This window comes from Glycine soja, chromosome 11 (assembly GCF_004193775.1).
Source record: "Glycine soja cultivar W05 chromosome 11, ASM419377v2, whole genome shotgun sequence".
In the NCBI taxonomy this organism is placed as follows: Eukaryota; Viridiplantae; Streptophyta; class Magnoliopsida; order Fabales; family Fabaceae; genus Glycine; species Glycine soja.
In genome coordinates, this window is record NC_041012.1 from 8,017,385 (window position 1) to 8,040,534 (window position 23,150).

Consider the following 23,150-nt stretch of genomic DNA (forward strand, 5'->3'; position numbering starts at 1 on the left):
TGTGTATTCTATCATGTTTTTTTTGTTATGTATTGTAAATTGACACTCTGTATCAATCAACTACAAAATATAGATTGCCTGTTTCATTGTATAGTTAATTCGAAATATGAATTGCCTTCTCTAAAAGTTAATTTTTAATAATAATTAAATTAATTATGATACAAAATATATTTTTAAATTAAAATAATTAATTATGATATAATTTATCTTTTTTAGTAGTAATTAAATTAATTAGGATAATTATTATCTTTTTTTAATTGAAATTAAATTCATTTCAATACAACTTACTTTTTTGTTTTCCACTTCTTATACCTTTGTTCTTCATGCTACTTAACTCTCTTGTGTTATTGTTTTTTTACTACTACACTCTTATGGAGTATTGATATTTTTTTTTATAGAAAAAAGTAAGTTGAGAAAAGAAAAAAAAATGTAGTACAAAATAATTTTACACAGTCAGTTGTTTAATCTGTTGTTTAATCTGTATTATAATTTTGGTTAAATTTTATGATAATTATCTTAAAAATCATATAAACAATTACTTTGATTGAATAACACGGTGCATTAAACTATTGAGATATCATAAGATATACGAAAATCAATGCCCCAAGCAGGAATGTGTTTTAAGATTATGCAAAAAATCCTATTATGATGCGGACACGGGCCTGACCCAGTCCAAGGCGTGTGTTTTAAATTTTAATCGTGAACTCATTAAGCTTAAGCTTTTTTAGATCAATTGAGACGGCAAAGAATTTCCATTTTAAGTTATGCGGTGTTATAGATTTTAAAAATATTAATTTTTGTTATCGGTGAAAATTTTTAATTGTTAGAAGTACATGGTACTCTCGATATCAATGTTATTTGGCTATGATTGTTAATAAGAATGCGGAAACAGAGGGACAATAATTGAGCTTATTCCAGCACGCGTGAAGCTAAAGCAAAAGAGTAAGACAACAAACAAGCAACGATAGAAAGATCGGTACGAAATGGCCTTTCAATTTTTCATTATATATATATACTCAAAGTTTAATATGCAGAAGTAAGTAACTACTTCATAGAAAGTTGTACAAATTGTTTTGTTTCCTTGAAGTATTCTTCTATTGGAGTCACTTGTAGGCGTTGTGTGAAGGTGTAATTCTTCATAACAGGGTGACTGATTTCCATTTCATAGTCTCCATGAAAAAGATTGGCCTCAAAGAATCCATTTTGATCTGTCATTCCTGATAATTTGCTTAACCTCCATTCAGAAAGGAGTCTGTCCACAACATTCCCTGCAGGCAAGTTCCTGAAATTGTTATCTACTAAGCAAATCCTATAGCAACCTTGTGGTGACCATGCTGTCCACATCACAATACCCCTGACCATAGGGTGGCCATGTAACTCTCTAAGAGCAAGCTCAAAGTACTGTGACTGCACAAATCATAAGTGAAAAACTATAATCAATTTTTAATGCATAAATAAATGGGTAAAATACTAAAAACCACATTTCATACAAAGAACAGCACAACACAACATAAACACTTTCTCTAACCATGTATGCCCGGCATGCGAAATTATTAGATAGTTTGGAACTATTATTATCAATCTCAATTAATCTCCACATGATATGATTTATATTAATTCTTTCATGCACATTGAAAAACTCGACTACTTGTCACTTAGAGATTAATCAGGCGGGACTATGAACATGTGGTGATCATCTAATAACTACTTGCGGTGAATAAGCTATTCTGCCAACAACATCATCAAATTGTTGCATGAAAAATAATTGAACTTTACCTGCCTAGGCTGGCTTGCAACATCTAGTTCTGTAATCCAAATTGGCAAACGAGTAGCAGCAAGATAATCGATGGAAGCTCTCAAATAAGGAAAGTTAATACCCGGACCAGAGAAATGAGCCTCAAGCCCAATTCCAATTGGCAATCCTGCATTCCCAGGATAACTTTGAATTTTTTTAAGCTTCTGGATATACCTTGCAGGGATTGACACACCATCTCTACTATCCTCAATGGTGTTATATTCATTCAGGAACAAAGTTGTTTGTCCATCAATATTATGAGCCTCATGGAAGATCCTACCTGAAAAGGCTTGTCCAAGTTTACCTTCAAAGAATGAAAAGTGCAAATTTTCATTCACCACATCCCAAGAAATAAGTTGGCCCCTATATCTTGACACAACGGATCTCACCCTCTTTTCCACTGCAGAGTTAAGCTGATATGGGGAGAGTGAAGGAACCCAACCAGGTTGGTAACGAGGATCATCCCAAAATATGTTGTGGCCTCGAACAGCAATGTTGTGTTGCTTTACAAACTGCAACATGGCATCGGCAACCGAGTAGTCTTCCCTGCCTTGCACATTTTCGGTGCTGTACCACTTCATTTCATTTTCAAATGTGGTGACAGTGAATCTAGAGGTGAACCAATTCTTATATAACCCATTGTTCAGGATGTAACTGTTTATGGCACTCCCAAATGGAAATCCTGGCCTTGTAAGTACAAAAGATATGCTTGCATTTGGTAGAGGATTTCCTTGTTCGTCAACTGCTCGGACCAACACCTTCCTCTTACGAGCCTGCCAAAGCCAAACCTCGTTTAAACTTGTTGTATATTAATTTTCTTTTGCTTTTTTGCATATATCATGTACTACAAATGTTGGAAAACAAAACATTTTGGGAATTAATCAATTTAATAGATTTTGTAGAAAATTCAAGAGTTTTATTAAGCTATATGAAAATTTTCCTAGTTGAACACATCATTTATATCTCTTGGTATGGTATGTTAGGGGTCTGAGATCATCGTGATCTTCATATGACACATAGTCATGTCTTATTTATTCCTTCTTATATATTGAAAAAGTTAAGTATTGATAAGCACTTAGAATCATGAACACGTGGTGGTTTGAGACTACTTAATAATTTGTCATTCGTGAGACATATGGTCTTTTTGTCGTCATTGAATTTAATGTATGAGAGCAATAAATTTGTAGTGGGTTAATATATGTAGTGGAAAATATAGAGAAAACTCACTTTCTCCCGTAAGTTTAAATTTGTGTGAATCTCACTAGTTTGAAAATGAGACTCGATCATTTATAAGATTTAAGTGTGTAAAAAATGTTTGAGAGCGTATTGATAATACTTTCTCGTCTATTTATTCAATAACTAATGCTTACCTTCTCGATGCTTTCATCTTGATGAGACCTCCATTCCCCTTCTGTGAATGGCTGTAAGGCAACGTTGTCTATCCATATTTCGACAGAAGTATTATTGCCCTACAGAATTCAGGAATTTGAAGAGTTCAGAAAAATGGAGAGCATATCGTAAAAAAAAAAAAAAAGATCATGACAAGGTCATGTGAAATTTTCACACTTGAGAATCCATTCTTGTACATAAATACAATTATCGAGAACCATAGGAAGTACCTCAAAATAGAGCTCAGCTGGTCCTGATTCATCCGCTGTGAAACCACCCTTAAGCATAGACCAGCAATTAGACTCAGCAAAAATGGCACCAGCAAATTTTAATCTTGTAGTTGTTTTCACAATTGCTGTTACGGGAACGTTGCCCTCACTCACTTGTATCCAAGCTGCATAATTTCAACCCATAACCATGTGTTAAGAATAATGCATTTGGGTCATTGATCTTTTTGTTTACAAATATAGTACAGTAAATAATGACCCTATAGATGGGAGGAGCTAGCTATTCATAATTTATAATATTTGAGTACAAAATTTACCGGATAAAGTATAATGCTTATCCTTTTGAAGGTAAATCTTCTGGGAGACACTATCATGTGCTTGATTTCTCCTATGGGCTACCACATATTTGTTGCCTAATGATTCTCTATGTTCTATTCTTGCGTCTCCAAATGCAGTCCACCCTTGAAGTCCATTATTCAGTTCTGGGTTTTGGATGATTCCTCCATTGTATAGAGGGTTCTGTGGGTGTGCCAAACACTGAGATTGAAAACATGTAACACCCCCGATTAGAATGAAATTTTCAGTAACATGTGTAACACCTTGTAAATATAAATGCTGTAGAGAGAGCTTACTTCAATGCTGGCAGAGTAATCATAGGATAATGCCTCGGCTTCAAAACCTGTGGTAGTGACAAATGAGAGATATATTAGTTCTGTACGTTACATACTTTCATTCGTTAATAACATCGAGAATTAATAAAGTTTTTAGTCATTTCTTTCAAAATTTAACTTTTTTTAACTTTTTTTCCAATTGAAGTTTTAATCTTTATCATTAAATGATGACATAATACTAATCTTATTATTAACCCCCAAAAAATGTTTGAAATTGGCAACTCATAATCCTCCCAAATCAAATACACCAACTGCAGAAAGAGGTCCATGTCAAAGACCACGGCACCACCCCAACCCTTCTCCCTATTCACCTTCCTCTAAAACATTCACCATAACCACCGCACCTCCGACCAAACCACCACCATCTCTAACCAGAGTCGCCACCTTCCACCCAAACACCATCACCATCCCGCGCCGCCGCCCACCACCAGCCGCCACCTACTCCGACCACAACCAAACCAGCGCATCACCACCACCTAAAACCGCCGCGCCGCCTAAACCCACCTACCCCATTCCCAAACATGCACACCCACCAAGCTTCATAGCCACCAGCGCAAGCCCCCAACAATCAAAACCAATCCCCACCAAAATCGCTACTCAACCCAAACACCACCAAAACCCCACCTTGCGTGACCCACGAACACCCCGCCATCATTTGAAGTTGTGTATTTGAATTTGGGGCTAATCATTTGTGTTTTGACTGGTTTTGGGATATAGCAATTTTTGTATATTAAACACATTTTAAAGAGATTACCTAAGTAATTTCAGAAAACGAAAATTATTAAATAATTTTAGATTTAAATATTTTTTGGTACTTGTAATTAAGTTTTTTTTATCCTTACAAAATTATTTTTTTTAATCTTTATAAATTATATTTGTTTTATTTTTAATTCTTAAAGTATTTTACATAGAATTTTAAACAATAAAAAATATTATCTAAAAAAATTATAAAAATAAAAAAAATAATCTTGGAAGGACGAAAAATAATTCTTTTACAAGAATTAAAAAGAAATTTAAGTTATAATTTTTAAAAAATGACATATATTGATCACATGCTTTCATATTATTATTTAACTACACACCTTAATGATAAGAACTAAAACTTTAAAAATTTTGATTAATCAAATATTTGTTTAAGGATTAAAATTTGAATTTAAAAAAAAATTCATGAACTAAAAACTTATTGAACTCTATCTTTTAATTCAATCATTTAAAAATATCAAATAAAACAATAAATTAACATAACATTATTTACTTAATGTCTAATTTAATTTTGTAAACAGTATACTCCCTCTTATTGAAAACAATAAAAAATATTCTCCCTTTTATTTTCCTTTAAACACTACTTCCCAATATCCAAAATATACATTTAAAAAAAACTTAAATATGTTATTTTATATGTATAAAATAATCTGTTTTGATATTACTATTTAAATTACTATTTTTTTTCTATTTTGCCACCTCACATTTTTTTATGTTCAATTTTAATATCTATGGTTGTATTTACTATCAGAGTATCACATAATCCTTTAATAGTTGGACATGTATAACTAATAGCAACCCTCTTATCCCAAAAATAAACTTTTTTAATTTTTCAATGTAATATTAAATATTTTTTTCATTTACATCCCTAATGATATTTTTTAGAATGCAAGTGTTGCATTACATCATTTTAAACAAAAAGATTAAAAATAAAGTTAACCAATTTTATAAAATTGTTACTCTTTTTAATTTTTATTATAAGGTTTAATTAACTAATTGTAGTAAGAAATTCAATCAAATTCCTTAAAAAAATTCAATTAGTTTAATTGAAAACATTAAATATGTCTTAAATAGTATTTCTTTCCAAAACTATTCCCAGGAAAACTAACCCACATTAATGAGTTATAATTCTTTTATTTCACGTCATTCTAGAATTGATACTAATGAATGGTATTTTTGGAAGAAATAATTAATGCATGAAAATTGAGGATTGGACCTTATAAAAATAAAAAAGTTACATTTTTAATTTGAATCTAATAATAAGGAGAAAATAAAGTATTTCACTCATTCTCTTTTATAAGAAAAAAATCAATTTTTTAAATATAAATAAAATTCAATTACTTTTATTTTATTTAATGAGATTATATTTAAAATATCATTTATTTAATACAAGATTTGTGTTTAATATCAAATTCTAATAAAGGATAATTTAGGGGGGAAATATTAATTAGAAATGACATAATTTAATAAAATTATTTAATTTTCAATGATGTACCCATCTCTTTTCATCATTAATAATATCAGCATCTTTACCGTAAAAAATACTAATTTTCTTAAATGTAAAATTAGTTTTTTTTCTTATAAAAAATAAGGAGTAACTTTTTGGTAATATGAATAAACCAATGACAATATCTTGTGACGAAGGGAGCAAGACAAATGACTTTTGTATATAAATGCAAATTAATATTTCAACAGCAATTTATTGCAATAAAACAAATGAAGTTTTAAATGCTACGTGTATTAAATGTGCTCTAATTAATTTTGTGCTAATTGTATTAAATGTCCTCCAATTAATTTTGAGTAAAAAAACGCTTTTTTTTTTAAGGAAAGTCGTGGCAGTTGATGCCCTGCTCTTGTTTGACAAATACTAATAAAATTTAAACTTGCATGCTGGGACGAAGTTAAACCAAAAATGATGGGAGAAACCAATTATAAGAATTTAGGTTCATCGTATAAATCCTAAAAAATAGTTCATCTTTCAAATATATATATATATATATATATATATATATATATATAAACATTAAATTTTATCCTAAATACTTTCACAATTATATATGTAATAAAACACGTACGAATTTAAAAATTTAATGTCTTTTTTTTAATGGCCAAATATTACAAATGTTAATCGTTCATATTACCAAAAAGCCTTCATAAGTTTATAATAAAAATTGATATTTATGTTAACAATAACTTTTTTATGAAAAAAATCACATTAATTATGTTCTAAAATTTTATTAAATTAAAATGAATTGTTTTACTTACAAACTATGTTTTAAAAAGTCATATAAACAAATACTAGACAAGAAATAAAAAGAATAGTAATAAAAAAATATTTAATATTTTGTCTCAAAGTTCAAATTGTCAAATCCTTATATTGTATTCATAAGCTTACCCAATTGATAAAGATTATTAATAAATATTCTTTAATTCTTGAATTATTTATAATTAAATCAATGTAAAAAGAAGGTTAACAAATTAAGTTGTTTAATTAAAAATGCAAACATTTATAGCCTTTAAAATAACAAAAATAGTTTCTAAAAAGAAAAAATGATACTATAATATTTTATCTAAAAAGATAAATATATAATAGAAGACTATAAAAAGGAAAATAATATATTAGCCTTAAAAATAAAGAATGACATTATCTTTACAATAAATGTATTAAAAAGGAACACAACATTTTAAAAATAGAAAAATAAATAAATAACACTTAAATATATTGTTTCTACAACTAAATCCTCCAAATAAAATAAAAACAACCTAGAATTAAAATATTTTAGATATTAAAAAAATTATAATAATAAAAAGTTAATGAGAAATTATAATTCTGGTGATATGGTTGTCACATTCATGCTAATAAACTATATATATGAGACATGCATGTATAGGCAAGAAAACAAACCTACTAAAAGGATGACACACACCAGAAGCGCGAGACTCATGTTTTCTTTTCAAACCTGCAAAGTTACGCCAGTTAGTTTTCTTGAACCAAAAAGAAGAGAAACAATGTGAGAAGAAGATCTTGAAATATGTTACCAAGATGCATTCAAGTGTGAATTGAAGAAGACGCTGGAGAGGAGTGACTTGTTAATTGAAGGAAACCATTGTTTTTATAAGCACAATAATGTGTACAATAAGGCATAAATAGCTGCTTTTAATTGACAATATTCAATGCCTTATTATAATTCACTTCCAATAAAAACGCACCATAAATTTACGTAGCATACATGACAAAGATTTTTTTGTTCTTTTGGTGACAACTGTTGTTTTCATTAATTATATATATATATATATAAACCTAGAAAATAAAATAAAATTAATGTAATTTATTTTGGTGGGAAAAGTTTATTTTTCTATAGGTTTTTTTTTTGAGTCAATCTTATTTAAATCATGATCATTAACTAATAGTTAATATCCCACCAAACAAGAATTCAAACCTTAATTTAAGGTGAGAAAAATATTTAAATTTAAGATTTTACATAAACTACTCAAATTTCCTGCTAGACCAACTCAAATTTAAGATAGCAAGGGTATGAAATCAGATCCTTAAGCAAATGAATTATGAATGTGTTTTAGTATTATGCAAAAACTACTTATTATGATGAGGGGATGATGAGAAAGGCATGACACAACCATATGCATGGGTTTTAATCATTTGAGATCCATAGTCAAATGTTATTTTGAGCTCATTCATGTTTAATGGTTGGATATCCTATATTATTCAATGATGAGAAAAAAAATTACCTATTATATTAGGGAGAATTCTTATCTTACAAATTAGTTTTATAAAATTAAGTTAGGTTCATAATTCATATTTTAAAATGATATTAAAATCTATCTTAGAAATATATTGTTAGACCTATCGTGTTACTTGTTATTAGACCATCCACAAATATATATATAAATGACGCTACATCGTTGAGATTCCATGTCACATAATAATGAGATCAAAATAATGTATATAAATGACAAACAATATTTATCTTACAAATTCAATTTATTTAATTATGCATGTCCTCCAACAAGAAAACTTATTAGATATTTAGAGATTACCAATGATGCTAATAAATCACTTCATACACATTGAAAAGATTTAATTGTTACAGGCACTTGGACTCTACATATCAATCTTATTTGTCTATGACTATTAATTGTTAATAATAATATACAAACATACGAGGCAATAATTGAGCTAATTGCAGTTGCAACACCCGTGAAGCTAAAGCAAAAGAGTAAGACAACAAACACAACGATAGAAAGATTGATAATATGCAATGACCCTTCATATTTGCATTATAATATATTTTATTTTTCATTTTAAACTACTAATTTTTTTTACAGGATTATAAACTACTACTATAAAAGCTTAATGTGCAGAAGTAATTACTACATAGAAAGTTGTACAAATTGTTTTGTTTCCTTGGAGTCATCTGTTGGAGTCACTTGTAGGCGTTGTGTGAAGGTGTAATTCTTCATAACAGGGTGACTGACTTCAATTTCATAGTCTCCATGAAAAAGATTGGCCTCAAAGAATCCATTTTGATCTGTCATTCCTGATAATTTGCTTAACCTCCATTCAGAAAGGAGTTTGTCCACAACTTTCCCTGCAGGCAAGTTCCTGAAATTGTTATCTACCAAGCAAATCCTATAGCAACCTTCTGGCGACGGGCCTGTCCACATCACAAGACCCCTAACCATTGGGTGGCCATGTAACTCTCTAAGAGCAAGCTCGAAGTACTGTGACTGCACAAATCATAAGTGAAAAATTATAATCATTTTTTAATGCATAAATAATGGGTAAAAATTATTAGATACGAATGCTAAAATCACATTTGTAGAGAACAACGCTACACAAGCAATTTCTCTAACTATGCTTGTCGCACAGGAAAAATATTTAGATATTTCGAGATTACCATCAGTACCCTGGTCCTAGCTAATTAATCTCTGCATGACACCTAGTTGAGTTTTATTACTTTTTCCATACATGTAAAAATTCAATTACTTATCATCTAAAGATTAGTTGAGACTATAGATGCTGGTAATTCTAATTCAAGACTATCTAATAGTTTATCGAGAAATAAGAAACTGGAGAACAAAATAACATGAATTTGGTGTTGTTGAACTTTACCTGCTTAGGCTGGCTTGCAACATCTAGTTCTGTAATCCAAATTGGCAAACGAGTAGCAGCAAGATTATCAATGGAAGCTCTCAAATAAGGAAAGTTAATACCCTGAGCGGGGAAATGAGCCTCAAGCCCAATTCCAATTGGCAATCCTGCATTCCCAGGATAACTTTGAATTTGCTTAAGCTTCTGAATATATTTTGCGGGGCTTGAAACACCATCTCTACTATCCTCAATGGTGTTATATTCATTCAGGAACAAAGTTGTTTGTCCATCAATATTATGAGCCTCATTGAAGATCCTACCTGAAAAGGCTTGTCCAAGTTTATCTTCAAAGAATGAGAAGTGCAGATTTTCATTCACAACATCCCAAGCAATAAGTTGGCCCCTATATCTTGACACAACAGATCTCACCCTCTTTTCCACTGCAGAGTTAAGCTGGGGTGGGGAGAGTGAAGGAACCCAACTAGGTTGGAAATGAGGATCATCCCAAAATATGTTGTGGCCGCGAACAGCAATGTTGTGTTGCTTTGCAAACTGCAACATGGCATCCGCGACCGAGTAGTCTTCCTTGCCTTGCACGTTTTCGGTGCTGTACCACTTCATTTCATTTCCAAATGTGGTGACAGTGAATCTAGAGGTGAACCAATCCTGATATAACTTATTGTTTAGGATGCTACTGCTCATGGAACTTCCAAATGGAAACCCTGGCCTCTTCTGTACAAAAGATATGGTTGCGTTTGGTAAAGGATTTCCTTCTTCATCAACTGCTTGGACTAATACCTTCCTCTTACGAGCCTGCCAAAGCCAAATCACAGTTAAACTTGTTTTTACAAGGACTAATGTTTTATATATAACTAATGCTTACCCTCTCAATGCTTTCATCTTGATGGGACCTCCATTCCTCCTCTGTGAATGGTTGTAAGGAAACATTGTCTATCCAAATTTCGGCAGAAGTATCATTGCCCTACAAAATTCAGGAATTTCAAGAGTCCAGAAAAATGGAGAAATTTCTAACGAATAATTTTCATTAAATAAAAATCTCCCTTGCTTCCCATTTGATCAATAATTCAAAAATGAGAACAGGTTGTTAAAAAATTTATGACAAGGTCATGTGAAGTTCTTATACAATATAGAATCAAGTTTTGAACTTAAATAGAATTATGGAGAACAATAGGTAGTACCTCAAAATAGAGCTCAGCTGGTCCTGATTCATCTGATGTGAGACCACCCTTAAGCATAGACCAGCAATTAGACTCAGCAAAAATGGCACCAGCAAATTTTAATCTTGTAGTTGTTTTCACAACTGCTGTTACAGGAACGTTTCCCTCACTCCCTTTCACTTGTATCCAAGCTGCATAATTTCAACCCATAACCATGACCATGAGTGAAGAATAATGAATGCATTTCTGTTACTGATATTTCATTTACAAATAATGACCCTGTAGATGGGGAAAACTATGCATAATTTATAATATTTGAGTACAAAATTTACCGGATAAAGTATAATGCTTATCCTTTTGAAGGTAAATCTTCTGGGAGACACTATCACGTGCTTGATTTCTGCTATGGGCTACAGCATATTTGTTGCCTAATGATTCTCTATGTTCTATTTTTGCGTCCCCAAATGCAGTCCACCCTTGAAGTTCATTATTCAGTTCTGGGTTTTGGATGATTCCTCCATTGTATAGAGGCTTCAGTGGGTGTGCCAAACACTGAGATTGAAAACATGTAACACCCACAATTAAAATGAATTTTTCAGTAATTATATGTAACACCTAGAAAATATAAATGCTGTAGAGAGAGCTCACTTCAATGCTGGCAGAGTAATCATAGGATAATGCCTCAACTTCAAAACCTGTCGTTAATAACATTAAGATGAATAAGATTTTAGAAATGAGAAGAAAAAGAATAGAAGAAGAAATTTTACTTTTAGTAGGTATCTTTTTATGATATTTTTAAAAATAAAAAATAAAAGGATAAACTAACATATAAATCCAATTACATAATCTTTTATTTTATTTTATAACCTTCAGTAAAAAATTAATTTAAAAAGGAGAAAAATCATTCTCCTTTTTATTCTGCCATAAAATGTTACATTTTAAAATCATGTTCGACTGATAAAAATAGTGATTAAAATAATTAAAAAATATACATATTTATGTGATATGTTTATATTTATTTTAATTTTATATTATAGATAAAAATATATTTTGAGGTCTTATTGCATCTATTTCATAATGAGTATTCCACTGTTAATTTTATATTAATTTTTAAAATATTTTAAATCAAGTTTAAAATAAAATAAGAAAAACCGCTTAAGTAGATGTTATACTTTTATTATGTTAATTAGCACAATAGTTAAAATAAATTGTATATCATAAAATTATTCAAAAATCATGTTTTATTTAAAAATGATAATAAGACAATTTCATAAAAATTTCAAGAAAAATTAAAAGCTAAAGTTTAAAGAAAAATATAAAAATGATTTAAAAACTTATTTATACAACTGTTAATATGATTTTAATAATTAAAAATTTTAAAAGAATAAATTAATATTCCTTATACAAATAGAAATTTGATGTTTTTCCATTATTTTTTTAAAGATCGCCTTAACAATTTATACACGGTAAGTAACTATCCTTGCTATTCCTAATTAAAACGCACACATGTATATTTTTAAAGGGATACATTACAAAGTTTTTTTTTTTTAGGGGGATACATTACAAAGTTGCTGGTTTTGAAAAAGGGAAAGCCATGATACTTGAATATTTTATCTAAAAAAATCCACATAAATTACTATGAAAAGGAAAACAATATATTTGTCTAAAAAAATGTCTAAACCACCACTTAGAACAATCTCATGTTAATTGATTTATATATTTGATAATAATAACATCGTATTGTTAAAAAAAACATAATATTATTCAAATGTAAAAAAACAAAATAAAAATTGAATATATTATTTCTACAATAAAAAATCCTTTAATATTAATATTAAACCTAGTATTAAAATTTTATACGTATTAAAAATATTTAAATTAAAAAAAAAAAGTTAGTAGGGCTAAACCCCGCCTCCCCTCCCCAAACATAAGAATACATCGTGTCTCTGGTTGCATGGCAAACTCATTTTGCCAGCAAACTAAAAGTACTACTGAGAAAATATAATCCTGATGAGTGGTGATTTGTGGTAGTCACATTCACGGTAAAAAGTAAAAACTGTCAATATATGTGTGTGAGAGACATACAAGGAAACAAGCCTGCCAAAAGGATGACACACACAAGAAGGGAGAGACTCATATTTTGTTCCAACCTGCAAAGTTTTTATTTTTTTGTCAGCAAAAAATTGTATTATTAAAGGCACCAGTGGTACCATAAATCCAGTACATCCCAATGCATGGATGCCATAAAAGACCATATTTCAACCTGCAAAGTAAAGTCTGTTAATTCTCGTGAAACCTGTTTAAGTCAATACATTCAAGAATTTGATCCACGAGAATAACAAAAAAAAAAACATTTATAGGGGCAGAAGACTTGAGATGTTACCAAGATGGATTTACACTAGAAATCTAGAAATTGAAGAAACCGCAAGAGAGGAATAACTTATTAATTGAAGAGGAAACCATCGTCGTTTTTATAAGCACTATAACTGTACAATAAGGCATAATTGGCTGCTTTTAATTCACAATATCACATATCCAATATTTTTTTATGGTAACATATTCAATACCTTACATATTTCACTTCCAATAAAAAGAAATTATAAGTGTTATTTTTATTTAGAAATGTCAAAATGAAATAACTTATTTCACTTGGATTAACTCATTGCATGTTAGGAAAAAAGTGTACTAAGGGATGTATTAGATTAGGATTTTAAATATTGTAGAAGTAGTATTGTGACTTATCATATTTTTTATAAAACTTTTATGATAATTTGAATTTTAATAAATTTATATCATAGAAATTTAAAGGATTTGAAAGAATTCATTGATTTTTTAAAAACACATTTAAAATTACAAAAATTACTGAAAAAAATAATAAGAAATGATAAAGTTTGAATAAAAAAAAAGTAAAATCAATGTAATTTTTTTAATTTTTTAATAGCTAAATTAATTTTAGCTTTATGTCCTTCTATATTAACTTTTTTTAATAACATTTTTTCATTCTCACTTTTGGATTTGAATAATAAATTTAAAATTATACATGGATTTTCGAATTTTTTTAAATTACAATAATTGTTGAGGGGTGAGGATGAAAAATTTATAAGAAGGTTGCTGAGTTATATGGATGACGAAATTAATAATGACAGTCACAAAAATATTACGTTAAACAAGCACCGGACATAATATAAAAAAACATGATAAATCTTAATACATAAGACAAATATTAATTTAGAAAATAAATGGAAAAGTGTGATATTATGAAAGAATATCAAAAACATATATGATACATGCATCTTAATATTAAAGAGATAAGAGGGTAGTGTGATGAGAAAAATAAAACTGATAACCAATAAAAAAAGAAAAAAAAAGTTTAACAAAATATCAAGGATTTTGGTGATATTGTTTTATAGATGTTTTATTTCATGAAATATGATGAAATTTATCGAAATCCTTCTTAAAAAAATAACCCATCAAAATTTATATATTTTTTAATATCAAAAAACTTTTTTATAAGTTATAAAAAATCTTAATGAAATATCACCAAATTTTGTTATCTTCATTGAAAATCTTTAAAATCTTAATTGAAAACCACAAAAGTTATTTGTATCATTTAAAAATCCTGAATACCATAAACTCATTTTATAAAAAAATGAGTTTAAATTTATTTCAAATCCTAATTCAATATACACCTTAATTCAACTTAAGTCACTTTATTCAAATTAAGTCACTTTTTTTGGCGAGCCAAGAAAAAGCTGAGTTAACTCAACCCACCACAAGTTGGATTATTGAGGCTCATTTGCCTAAAAATTAAGGTAAACAAATACAATTGTAGGAAATAAGTTAAGAAGTTAAAAAAATCAATTATTATCTTAAAAATCAATTATTGTATTTAAGTCGTATTATTTTTTATATAAACATTTATATAAAATATTTTTCTCATTATAAGAAAATTCAAATTATTTATAATGCAAACTAACAATAGATAAATTACCTTTACTACCCAGGAAGGTAAAAAAAATATTTATGTTAAGTAAAACAGGACAAAATCAATAGCTTCCATTGTAATTTGAAACACAATTTTGGGAAATAAAGATTCGTTTGACTTTGGAATCTTTAAACTTGCACGTGTAAGTTTGAAAATCAGGTGTAAAAATATTTTTGTAAAAAATCAGAAATTTTACTTCTAATTTTATTTTGTTTCTGTCCATTAGATTGTATTTAAACTTGTATTACAACAATTTTAACTACAAACTAAATATGCATTATTTTATAACAGCAAAATGCTATTTTTATAACAATAAAATGCTATGCATGTGTAACTGAGTGAGGAGGGTTATTATTATTTTTTTCTTTTTACTAATCTATTTTTATATTATAAATAATTAAATTCTATTGATTAATGCATTGGATGTTTCAAATGGTTAAATTGAATAAAATACGTTTCGTAAAAAAATACTTATGAGAATCACCTTAAAAAGTGGAAATAAAACCTTTTTTGATACGTAAATCTAAAATTATTAAACTTTTCGATAATAATTAATGATAGATATATTATTCTAAGGAAAGATGAATAATAATAATATAAAATTTACAGAGTTTTCTAAAAAAAATATTCCTAAAAATATCATTCGTTTTAAAAATAATAATTTAGCCGTGAATGGGAGATTTTGTGTGCCTAAGTTACCTTATTTTCCATTAAGACATTTATAACACGAGTGTTTTTTTTATATTATATTTTATATAATCACGAGTGTGTTTTTTTAACTGCAAGTTCACGAGTGTTCTAAGGAATTAAAGATTATATTTTTTTTATTAAAAACTTTCAATATATACATGGATAATGAATTAAAAGTAAGATTTTTTTATTTATTGAAAAACGTTATTCATACATCCATGATTTCTAATTCACCATCAACATATTTAAAAAATATATATTTATTGTTTCTTTAAATCCCTTAACCTTTGGCCAATGGGTATTGTTTCTTTAAAATAATGTTTGATTATTTGGTTATGTGAGGTGACAATTCCAAAATCATTTTCTTCAATATTATTTATTATATTTTAAAAAAATTATCAATCCATAAAAGATCAATTTAATTACTTTTTTTACTGAATAAAATTAATTACTTTCCTCAATTATAAACTTAGTTTATTTTATTTTATATTATCAATTCATTTTCTCTTTATTTGTAACTGATATTTATTTTGGATGAAATATATTTCATATCCTTTAAGATTTAATGAAAATTCTCTTTCTCTCTTACATTTTAAAACAATAGTTTTGGATAAAATATATTTTAATTGATTGATTATCATTATAATTATTTCCATTGTTAAATATATAAACTATTATTGTTTCCACTTTTAAATATATAAATTATCAATATAAATTACCTATAAAAAAACTATCAATATAAATCTAAAATTGACCTTTATAATTGATTATTCAAAAATATATAATTGATTGATTACTATACATATCAAAATGGGTCTAAACCTATGAATCATATTGATCCATCACCGATTTTTATTAGGTTCAAAAAAGAGAAATTTTTTAAAATTGATCATAAAACTTGACCTACTCATTTACAACCCGACTTATCTGGGCTTAATTTATTGTGAGTCAGGTTGACCTACCTAATCCACCTAAAAAATAAGATATTAGTATTTTATAATATTTTTTAACTAGAAATAGAGTAATTCGGCCAAAATACGCTTTTAGTATTTTATAGTATTGTTTAACATTATTTTATTTAGTGTTTTGTTCAAGACTATTTTTAATTTTTTTTTATTATTAATTTTAGGCTTCTAGCTTATGATAATATGTCTTATTGTAGTATATGAATAATAAAAGATTTAATTTAACTAATATTTTTTAATTTTTTTAATTTATTTTTCCAAAATCTATTTTTTTGTTGACTTTTCTTTTAAAAAAACAATTTTTTTTTTAAAATTTTAGGTGAATTGGTAAGTTAATCTATTTAACCCATAATCGGTGATAAATGAGGTTAGACAATTCTTTTTCTAGAATTAATTTTAAATGAGCCCAGTTAAGTTGACTCATATTATTAGAAGAAGTAAAAAAATTAAAGATCCTATAAATTTACATTAACTTAAAAGCTTATTGAAGAGGAATGAATTAAAAATAAGTCAAATGTATAATGTGATAGTACTTTTATATATATATATATATATATATATATATATATATATATATATATATATATATCATATTTTTATTAGATACATTTAAATTGATACTTCAAATAAAATTATTTAATACTTAAAATATAAAACTTATGAATTGATGCCACTAAAATTTATACAGATAAAATAATAAGTAAATTGTTGAATTTTGTTGATAAATATTTAATTTATAAATACCCACTAAAATATCACTTCGTTTTTTTATTTCTTGATCAACCATAAAGGTTTTCTTTGTCTCTCTTTTCTGAAAGATTTAAGATAGCATATAAAAAACAATGTGGAAAAAATCTTCAGATGGACTATGTGAAAATGAACGTGGATACACCAATATTTAAAGAAGCAATATCTCTCTGGGGCAAGTACGATAATCAAAGATCATCATGGTAGGTTTGTGGCAGCAAAAACGATAAAGGAAAAGCGCTTAATAGATCCAAAGGAAGCAGATGAAATGGATGACAAGAATGGAACTTGATGGCTTTGTTTTGGGAAGTGATTGCAAGGCGGTCACAAATAGTTTATGCTCCAAACAATATGGATCTTTAGAATTTTATTACCTATAAAACAGTTATATCATTGCATAAATCAGTATAACTATAAAATAATAAAACAAATAATCAAGTCATCACCTATGTAGTTCAAAGGTTAGATCCTTGTAAGAGGATTGACAGTGTGAAATCAGTAAAGGGAGCAGTCTAATTTAGTTGGGTGATGAAATAAACCATTTATGGTCCAACTGGTTGTTTAAGCCACCGCAACGTTTGTATATACACCAAACACAGATTGAGAGGAGACACCACCAAGCTTCCTTCCTTCAAACTGAATTTTAATAATACAAACTAATTATTATTTATATTATGATACAAATCATTGTTTCTTTACAAGTGAAAAATTGTTTGTTATTTGTTTTATTTAGTATCAGTTAAGTTGACGATAAATACATATTTAATTATTATAAATTAAAACATTACAAATTATGCATGTGCTATATCAACTATTCACAGGGATTTCTTCCATTGATCTATCATTTTTTTTTTAATTTTTACATCAATCCATTTTTATATTATAATTTACTGCGATAATAATGCTACTATAAATTATCTTCTTTCTTTTAAGTCACGAGATTACTCTTATATTTAGTATTTTATTTTTCCATAATGTTTTTTTTCTGAGAAAAAATTTCTCAAATAATATTATATAAATTAAATTTTAAGCCACCATCACCATTATATTGTGAATATAAATATTAACTCTTAAACAAGTGTATAGGGGCTGTTATTTTCCTCGTTATGAGACTTTTTTTAGAAGAAATTTATAATGAGACTCTTATAACATTAAGTATCTTATTTATTTTTAATTATTTTTTATTTCTTTCAAATATTAGTACTAAAATTTAATAAAATTCAATTTAACTTTTAATTAAAATTTAAACCATAACACTATATTAATCCATCTTAATTTAAATTTTATATTTTTAATTTTTCATATTCAGAATTCATGTCAAATAAGTAAATATAATCACATAAGAATCTAATTTAATTAGTTGAATATAATGCATATATTGTTGCAAACTTTCCTACTTGTTAAGACGTATAATCTTATTAATTTCTCAAAGTATTAAATTCTTTTAAGAAATTGATATTTTTCAATATGTTTTTTTCATGCACAGAGATTTTTAAGATCAAACTCACAATTACATGTTTAAGGATTAAGATTATTTATCAATTATGTCACTCTATGTTGATAATTTTATTATTGTTTAATAATAATAATAATAATAATCTTTTTACTTCAGTGCTTTTAAATTTATTAAAGTAAAAATGTTTACGCAGTGCAACAAAAAAATGTAGCTATTATAAGAGGTCAAGTACCGATTAATCATTTAAATATTTAAATTAATCTTTTTAATTTATACTAATTACTTCTTTTTTTTTCATTTTCTTCAGCATCACTCCATGTGTCCCTCCCTTCCAGATCTGATTTTCTTTTTCCAACGATTTATGATTTCAGATTGCATTTGCTTTCTAGCAACTCCATCTTCCACAGAAAATGGAAGAGAGATGATTGGGATTAAAAAGAATAAAACTTTTAATTAATTATTAACTACTGAATTTTGTTAAAATTTATTTTTAATCTTTAATGAAAATATATGTTGACCTGTACTTGATCTATAACTATAGTAGGTAAAACCGGAAAACTGGTCCATCCTACACAGACATTAGATTTTTTTTTTCTTCCCCTTTTTTAACAAGCTTCGTGAGTTTTTCTTTATCAATTTTTTAATTTGATTTTTAGTTCTTTAAAAAATTATTTTAAGTTAACGAGCATTTATTTAAATTTGATTTTAAATTTTCACAAATCATGTTACCAAAATAAGCATAACCAAAAGAATCTAACTTAATTGATTAATATATGGATTATTAAAAATTCTTAAAAAATAAAAAACACATAAAAAAAGAAAAAAAATATACGTTAATATTGAAATAAGTTATGATTGGAGTAACTCATTTTGTAAATTATTATTGACTTTGATTCTTGATCGATATTGGGCTTTATTATTCGAGGTATTGTTTGTCTGGTGTTTGATGAATTTTTATAATTTTATTATTGTAAGAGATGTCTTGAGGGTTAAGAGAAAATATATTTATAAATAATAATTGGCTTCGATTATTAAGTGATATTAGAATTTATGCTTATTAGAATAATTTGTCGGCATTAGTATTAGGAAGTATTGATGATTATTTTATTTTATATTATTATTAGTTTTACGTCCATTAGATAATTATCCAATAATATCATGAATGGGATATATGTTGATAAATATTGTGTTTTAATTTAAAATTTATAAATATATTAATTCTATTTTATAAAATAAAATATTTATTTTACACCTACATTCTCATCCCTTTCTCCCGAAGTTTTCTATTCCTTTTCTTATAAAATAATTTATTTCTTGAGAGTAAGAGCATTGGTGTTTATAAGGTTTGGGGATCCTTTCGCTGCACACGATCGGAACCAACGGGTTGTCGTATCTTGGGAGAGGAGCGCAATCAGAATTTCTTACCCGTGCAGTGGGGGCGTTTTCTCTCTAAGGATAGCGTTTACGCGCTTCAACCCAAGCTATATCTTTCTTCCCTTAATTTTTTTTCTTGTGCTTATTGTATGTTATAATGCATTATTCATGTGCTGTCAATTAAATTTAATTTGCTACTGTTATTTTGTTATTTAATTCAAGACTGTGCATCTTCTTCATATTTATTTTCTTTCATTTTTTGTTTTATTTTCCAACAGTCTTAGAGAGAAAATTTAGTTATCACTTTCTTCTTGCATAGTCTTTTCTGCAGTAACATTTTATTTTGTCAAAATATCTGTCATGAATATGATTGACTCCCCTTTTAGTAAGTCTGAAAAATTAATGGATGAAGACACACTGTATTATGCTTTATTAAAAATGTTTTATTATATTATTTCATTTCCTTAAATTTTACATAATTGAGAGATTGTTGAAAAATATTTTCTTATAATTTGAAATTTAAAATATATTTTCTTCATTAATGATGGTTTTGAAGAAAAAATGTTTTTAGAATTAGTTTATGTGAAAAACTAAAAGCATACTTCTAATTTCATTCCTATATGATTAGAAACCTATCTTTTTCTTGGTCAAATGATTCTCTGAACACAAGTCTTTAAAATTAGGACATTTGTTGTTTGGTTTTTAATTTTTATTGTTTAACGTTATTATTACTACTGCAGGTATTTTGTTGCTACATGTTGACTGATTGTTTCTTTATTTATAACTCATTGATAAGAGATAAGCCTGTGAAAATATAACACACAAAAATAATAAAATAAACACTTTGGTGAAACTTTATATTTTGCATGTCGTATTCTTAAAAGAGTACCTTATAAACAAAAGAAAAATCTTTATGAGCTATGGAGAAAAAGATAATCAAATCTGAAATATCTTAAAGTGTGGGTGTGTCTAGTAAAGGTTAATATCCCTATTAATAAGAAAAGGAAAATTGAAAAAAAAATATTAATTATATTTTGTTGGATATTTTTTACATAATACTACTTATAGATTCTTAGTTATTAATTCAGAAGTATCTGAAATTTCTAATGGTACTATTATGGAGTCTAGAGATGTGACTTTCTTTGAAAATATTTTTTCTTGAAAAATAAATTGTTAAATCTTTGTATGGTTTGAAACAAGCTCCAAAGCATTGACACAAAAGTTTGATTAAGTTATTCTTTTGTATGATTTTCAAATTAATGATAGTGATAAATATGTGTATGTGAAACAATTTGATGATAATAGATGTGTCATTTTATGTTTGTATTTGGATGACATATTCATATCTGGTGGTAATATGCATTTCATAAATTATGTGAAATCCTTATTGTTTAGAAACTTTGACATAAAAGACCTTGGTCAAGTAGATGTGATTTTGAGAATTAAGCTTATAAAGAAAAATGATGGCATGACTTTTACCCAATCTTATTATGTTGAAAAGCTATTGAAGAAGTTTAATTATTTTGATGTGAAACCTGTTTTTACTCCTTATGACTCATCCATCAAGTTAAAGAAAAATTTGAGTAAAGGAATTTCTTCACATAAATATTCTCAAAGTATCGGTTCTTTGTTGCATTTGACAAACTTTTCTAGGCCTGTCTGATATTGCACATGCAGTTGGTAGATTGGAAAGTAATTGAGAGATTCAGTGATACAAACTTGAAGTTTTGATTTTGATGAAATAAAATTGACAAGTGGTTATGTTTTTGCTTTAGCTGGTTGTGCAGTATCATGAAAATCTATTAGACAAATTATTATTTCACATGGAAGCAAAAATTATTGCTTTAAATACTGCTACTAGTGAGGCTGAATTTCTTAAAAATGTATTATGCAATTTGTCATTGTTAAATAAACGTATACCTCCAATTCCAATGGATTGTGATAGTCAAATTGCTATATCTAAAGTGACAAGCAAAATTTTAAAGAAAAAAAAAAGAAGACACTTAAGAGTGAGACATAAGTCTATAAGAAATTTGATTTCTCATGGTGTCATTTCTCTTGACTTTGTCAGGTCATAAAATAATATTGTGGATCCGCTTACAAAAAGGTTGACATGTCAACAAGTACTTGAGTCGTCGAGGGGAATGAGATTAAAGCCCATTATTTAGTTACAACAATGGACACCCGTCTCCGTGTGATTGGTGATCCCATGAATGGAGTTCAACGGGTAACAACAAAATTGTTTGTTGACTAAAGTACACCAAAATGAAATTTGACGGAGCTGTTCCGTTTCTCATTCCTATGACGAGGTGTATTATAAATTGTGGCAACATTAAGGTTGAGGTATTTATATATGTGTATTTTTGGTAAAAAAACAAAAACCAAAATACCTCTTAATGAATCCGATGACAATTATTGTAGGGGTGAGGGTCACAACTTACTCTTTGAGGATTCACCTAGTGAGTGTGGTGGTGGGACCGCCACTGTGAGATATGGGCTAATCTCTAAAGGACACTCACGAAACAAGATACAAGCGCAAGGCCGTGTAACGTGCTACCACTGATTAGAACCTAATTGAACGCCAATATTGTAGGGGTTGTGTACTAAAGTCCGGTTAAAGAATATGTAGTTCAAGACAATCAAGTCACTACATTTTTCTCGGATGGAAGTTCATAAACACTAGGTATAAGGCTCAAACCCGGAAGGTTCCTTATACCGAAATACAATATCACATGCTCTTACTCTTATGTTTTTATACAAATTATCTTTTAGAAAATATATTTTAAAATTTTAAATTATGT

The 23,150-nt window shown here is 27.7% G+C and overlaps 2 protein-coding genes across 2 annotated transcripts; both read right to left on the minus strand.

Moving 5' to 3' along the window:
• Positions 1-973: 973 nt before the first annotated feature.
• On the minus strand, positions 974-7,960 carry LOC114375329 (endo-1,4-beta-xylanase 5-like). Its single transcript, XM_028333105.1, has 8 exons — positions 7,884-7,960; positions 7,750-7,804; positions 4,044-4,090; positions 3,729-3,948; positions 3,415-3,578; positions 3,166-3,264; positions 1,777-2,568; positions 974-1,407 (listed from the first exon to the last, which is right to left on the minus strand). The coding sequence occupies exons 2-8, from the start codon at positions 7,787-7,789 to the stop codon at positions 1,045-1,047; spliced, it is 1,725 nt and encodes a 574-aa protein (XP_028188906.1). The 5' UTR covers positions 7,790-7,804; positions 7,884-7,960; the 3' UTR covers positions 974-1,044.
• Positions 7,961-9,233: 1,273 nt separating this feature from the next.
• LOC114376951 (endo-1,4-beta-xylanase 5-like) lies at positions 9,234-22,510 on the minus strand. Its single transcript, XM_028335291.1, has 7 exons — positions 22,477-22,510; positions 11,781-11,827; positions 11,465-11,684; positions 11,154-11,323; positions 10,838-10,936; positions 9,980-10,767; positions 9,234-9,597 (listed from the first exon to the last, which is right to left on the minus strand). Exons 1-7 carry the CDS (start codon positions 22,508-22,510, stop codon positions 9,234-9,236), a joined length of 1,722 nt encoding a protein of 573 aa, XP_028191092.1.
• Positions 22,511-23,150: the final 640 nt, after the last annotated feature.